The sequence below is a fragment of the Meleagris gallopavo genome, chromosome 16, assembly GCF_000146605.3.
Source record: "Meleagris gallopavo isolate NT-WF06-2002-E0010 breed Aviagen turkey brand Nicholas breeding stock chromosome 16, Turkey_5.1, whole genome shotgun sequence".
Classification (NCBI taxonomy): domain Eukaryota; kingdom Metazoa; phylum Chordata; class Aves; order Galliformes; family Phasianidae; genus Meleagris; species Meleagris gallopavo.
The window spans coordinates 5,940,827-5,945,798 of NC_015026.2; the positions used below are offsets into that span (position 1 = coordinate 5,940,827).

Consider the following 4,972-nt stretch of genomic DNA (forward strand, 5'->3'; position numbering starts at 1 on the left):
GTGGTATTTTTTTATGCACCACTACACGTCTACTTCTATCAATAAAAACATCCAAATATCTCAGCTAAAAAAAGTCCTGGGAATCAGTAATTAACTATCAACTTCATTTTTAATTCTTCCTGCCTTTACTTTCATGTCATTTGGGAAGAAACCAAAAGTTCCTCCCCCGTCCCATATACTTAGTGTTACACTGTACAATTTATAGCAACTCCAGATGGAAAAGAGTTACCCTTGTTTGTTTGCTGGCATGAAGATAAATATAGTCCTTGTTTCCGGAGAATTTCAAACAGTATTCCTTCAAAGGACTGCAATTTTCTTTTCAAATTTATTTTCCCATACTTATCTAAGAGTAGCAGGTGCTTATCCTTAAAGAAAAATAATTCCAAAATTATTTCAAATACCCAACACAATAAAACTGACCAAAAATATTCAGATACCAGAAAAGGTACATGAAGACATAAAAATAAAAGAGCAGAAATTATAAATATCTAGTAAATTTTTATTTTAAAATATAAAAGAAATATTTTTTAGTCCTAATTCTAGACACAGGCTTGACTAATCTGATTTTATATACAGTTTTCCTTCTATCTTCTGGAGGAAGAATGCCTTTTTGCTAATATTTTTTCACTGGCAGGAATAATGACTTGGTCTTCCTGTCTCATGGGGAACTCTAACAAATGGAAATGGTCCCACTGGACACAATGGAAAAATTTACATAATGAAGAATTTCATAAATTAACTCTCCAACAGCTTTACAGGATAAGTGAACATATGAAAGACGTCATCACATCATCTCTTTATGCTTTGTAGAACAAGAGGCTCTTCAATGCTCGTGCCAGCCATCCTTCCTGGTTCTGGAATTCTATCTAAAAATGAAAAATAGGCATAAATGTTTTCACACATTTGGAGAGCCAAAGATGCAATTGTTACTAAGAACTTTGATATGGAATATCATCATAGCAAGCTCAATTTTACGACTGTGTTTTTTCATCCAACTGCATGACCAAAGATTGGATCTCAGATTGCTTCAACCCAGCTCTAAAGAAGCCAGTTAACAGGAACATCTGACTGCTACTTGTATTGAGATCCCTGTTCTGTGTACCAGTTTACTTGAATATTCATTCAACAACATAAGCAAGAAGGACAATTTCTAATAGGAAAAGCAAGTTAGATGTTAAATACGAGACTGTGAAGGCTGAGTATATGAATGGACTTGATTACCTTTATTTCTGATAGGAATAAGAATCTTCTAACAAAAAAGATTAGTTATAGCAGCTTTGGTACTGACATTTTATGTCTTCAGCCCCCTCTACTGGCAGAAGAGCAACTGCATCATCTTCATCAATTCAGTATTAAGAAAAGGTGCTTATCCAGTTCCTCCTTTATGCTTTTTAGATACTGTAATAATATCTTAGACTTCAGATTTTTTCAAATTTCTGGATACAAAAGGAATAGGTGGTAGTACTATGATGATAATATTAAATAGTCCAAAATCCCACAGAGCAGAAGGTGAAGCAATATGCCAAACAGAATCCTTGAAAGGGAAAATAAAGACCAACAATCCCTTTCATTTTGTAGCTTAGGCAGTATTAATAGTAACCAAGCAGAGAACAAGAAGGGAAATAAGATTTAGCAGTGTCCTATGGATCAGTGAAGTTGGAGCTTAAGTTTCTGCAGTCAGTGGGATGTGAATTAGATCCTCAGAAAGATTTATTCCTGTACACAGAACTGGCAGCTCAAACGTTATGAATGTTCTATAGAAATTATTAGAACAGATGAGAATATTCCACTATTTAATTTATCTTACTAAGAATCTGTGTTAAAATTTCTGTTTTAAATCTCTAGCTGACCCATTCCAGATCTGTAGTTGTGTAAGGAAGTACGGTTTGGCCAGTTTAACTTTAATGAAAATGGGAAAACAATTTGTTAGGTCCAAATTTAAATGAATTTTCAGTTTTTCAAGGTCCAAAAGAATTAAAAGAATAAACCTAAACAATTTGGATTTCTCTGCTTCCCTTTACTCTAACAGATAGCTGCAGCTACCACTCAGTAACAAGAGCTTTGCAGTACCTTTTTCACTGCAAAAAAGTTACACACATTTTGCTATCCCTGATTTTTAAAAATGCCTGCTTTCTAAAAAAAAAAATCCATTCCAATAAAATATCCATCTATCTTTCCATTTGTGAGGGCAGTCAGATTTGTACACATTACATAGCATTAACATACCAACAGAAGAGAAGCAGACTTGAGAAGTTGTCTAAGTTGGACACTTATTTAAATAAAGGAACATAAAGAGGTAGTTTTAGAAATCAGAAGTTACATCTAGTAGGGCATTCCTTAAATGAATATATGAGCAAGAGGGATGGGCCAGATGGCTTAATGGTATTCTGGCATATAAACAATGTCTTACTGAAGAATTTTTCCTATAAAAAAGGTTTCTGTACAAAACATTCCTTGTACAGAGAAGGAAGTACCCTGTGTCCACTCGTGTTTATGCATTTATCAGCAAATCTAGCTCACAGAAAACCTAGCTGCAAATAAAACTTCCGTGAAGATGGATACTCAGACCCACCTTTTTGATTCCTCTCAGTAGATGGTTTGGCAAGGTTCTGCCTTGGATAACTCAGCAAAGACACCTTTGGAAGAGTACTGTGGGTACTTTCTTCTTTACCATGGTGTAAGAAATGCGATATAATTCCATATAAGAGAGGTCTGCTCAAGGCAAAAATCACAAAAGCCATCTATGAAATATGCTGAGCATTTAGAAAAAAAAAAAAAAACAACCAATAGCTTCTCCTCAGAAGTTCTTACACCTTAATGTTACTTCTAAGAATGTTCAGATGTTTTCAGAGTAATTACTTAAAATTAATTATGGCAAATGCAATTATATAAATAAGAACAGGCATAAGCCACCCCTGAAGACAACCCCTCTCCCATAGCCTGCACTAAGGGATGTTCTCAACTGAACTTCAGATCACTTGTAAGCAAAGAATCAGAGCATACAAAGCACGAGTACAGAGCCATGTTACCATGCAAATTAAACACCTGACCAGTGGGCTACTGGCTTGAGCACCAACATGTATCCCAAACTAGAATTTTACTAAGTGTGAGTCAGATTCTGTGGGCCCAAGCTACAGGGCATCACTAAACATGTTTAAACCTGCTTCTGTACCCTCGCTAACAAACATAGTTGCATCAGAGCACTGTGAATTTATATCTTATCTCACAGTGCAATAATCTTTTTACTGCTTTGCGTATCAACTCGGTAATGTGTAAAGAATATGTTTTCTTCTTTTGATTAAAAAGAAGACTGAAGTGGTAAGAGACTCAGGCATGCAATTACAACAGCTTGTGAACATATTCTGTAGCATTCACAGAATGTAATGCTAGCTGAGAGTATGATTGAAAATGGCTCCATGTTTGACACGTTTGACACGTCCATGTTTGTGCACTTGAATCCAGCATGTTTAGAGCAGTTGTGTGATCTAGTCATATTGAGCTGGTGACAGAACATTTATATGTGATTTATACAAACACAGTGAAGACATATGTGCAGAGTATATTGTGCGTTCCAAAATCAATCCTTACACTGATTTCCCATTTGCATCTTCAATGATGTTCAGCTCCTTGACAAGAAACTGTCTATCCAAGGGCACTTCAGGCTGGCCAGCTTCTGGAAAACAGATCATACACTCGTACAGCAAATGCAAATTGGCCTCTAAGGCCAATTACAAAACTTAAAATTTTAAATACAAATTAGAGCTACCAGTTAAATGCTGTAGCTCTCAAATATCAGAATTTTAGCATATCCACTATCAATTAATTGCAGTTGTTAAAAAATGCGGGCCTTCTTCATATCCTTTTCTGTATCTAGCTGAGGACTGATAATCACACCTCTGACAGCTTATGTGCCTGAACTGCTGTAAATCAGACTATCAATTACTTTAATACATTAGTTTAAATTATTCCTCAATTTTGTTGGTTTGTGTGATTTCCATTTTTTAAAATTTTGCTAATAGCCACTGAGAAATTGCAATACACATTTTATATGTACATTATTATTATTTATATGTACATTTAAAAAATGTACATTTTTCAAAACAAAAGCACTTGTCTGGCAAGGTGTTTCAGTTTTGTAGGCTGCTGGCAAACTTTTTTGCTCTTGCATTAACTGATCTGCCAATGTAAATGCTGTTTACCTCAAGGATAAGCAACAGAGAACACATTTTCTTAAAAACTAATGGTATAATTTGGCGTAACACTGCAAATAATGCAGCAGAGAGGGTGTTTGCATTCTATTTGTTTCCAGGGTTAGCCAAGATTGCAGAGATTGCACAGTTTGTTCCCACTGTTTCAGTAGTTACTCAACCAGCAGTGAATACCAATTACAGCAGCAGTGACACCACAAACTTGGCCCCAGTACCTGCAGTGAGCACAGATGCTGCGTATTTGTACTTGTTGAACTCCAGGTATTCACGGATCAGCTCATTGATCAGGAGGTTCTCATGAGACAGCGGCGGCCGTGGTTCACTCTGGTCATCCAACGCGTTGAACACCTCAGCTCTGATCCTCGCTTTTATTTGCCCCAGGGCTCCTCTTTTTTCCAGTGTGTCCTTTAAAACTGTTACCATAAAAACTCAGTTAATATAAACCCAAATGTGCTCGAGCAGCATTCATTGCCCACAATACAAACATAATTCCATAGTCGTGGTGAAATTAAGATATCCACGCCCGTGGATGGATCACTGAGTGACAGAGCGGTACTGTTAGATACTGACAGGTACTGCCTACAGATGGAGGCGTTAAAGAAACGTGGGGAAATGTTTCCAAACGAACAACGGAGCGCCTGAGGCTCAGGGCAGTCCCGTCACTCCCAACGCCCTGCGTGAGGCGAGCGGCCAGCAGCTCCGTTACCGCTCGGGACGATCCGAGGCCGCCCGTCCCGCCCGCGGCCCGCGGCGCGTCCGCCGCC

At 37.4% G+C, this 4,972-nt stretch overlaps 1 protein-coding gene across 3 annotated transcripts; it reads right to left on the minus strand.

The window, feature by feature from the left end:
• Nucleotides 1–478: 478 nt before the first annotated feature.
• Nucleotides 479–4,893, minus strand: FOPNL (FGFR1OP N-terminal like). 3 transcript variants are annotated; one of them, XM_010719480.3, is made up of 4 exons: nucleotides 4,424–4,890; nucleotides 3,589–3,673; nucleotides 2,573–2,712; nucleotides 479–866 (listed from the first exon to the last, which is right to left on the minus strand). In XM_010719480.3, the coding sequence occupies exons 1-4, from the start codon at nucleotides 4,629–4,631 to the stop codon at nucleotides 790–792; spliced, it is 510 nt and encodes a 169-aa protein (XP_010717782.1). In that variant the 5' UTR covers nucleotides 4,632–4,890; the 3' UTR covers nucleotides 479–789. The 3 variants fall into 3 exon arrangements, with proteins under 3 accessions (XP_010717782.1, XP_019476309.1, XP_031411698.1); XM_019620764.2 differs by lacking the exon at nucleotides 2,573–2,712 and having other exon boundaries at nucleotides 4,424–4,893; XM_031555838.1 differs by lacking the exons at nucleotides 479–866; nucleotides 2,573–2,712 and having other exon boundaries at nucleotides 3,585–3,673; nucleotides 4,424–4,893.
• Between the last annotated feature and the right edge of the window lie 79 nt (nucleotides 4,894–4,972).

Excerpts from the sequence above, each read along its gene's own strand:
- FOPNL (XM_010719480.3), bottom strand. The coding sequence starts at position 4,631 with ATGGTAACAGTTTTAAAGGACACACTGGAAAAAAGAGGAGCCCTGGGG. Across the intron at positions 3,674-4,423 it reads AGCATCTGTGCTCACTGCAG|AAGCTGGCCAGCCTGAAGTG; the intron begins GTACTGGGGCCA and ends TCTGTTTTCCAG. Across the intron at positions 867-2,572 it reads TACTGAGAGGAATCAAAAAG|ATAGAATTCCAGAACCAGGA; the intron begins GTGGGTCTGAGT and ends TTTCATTTTTAG.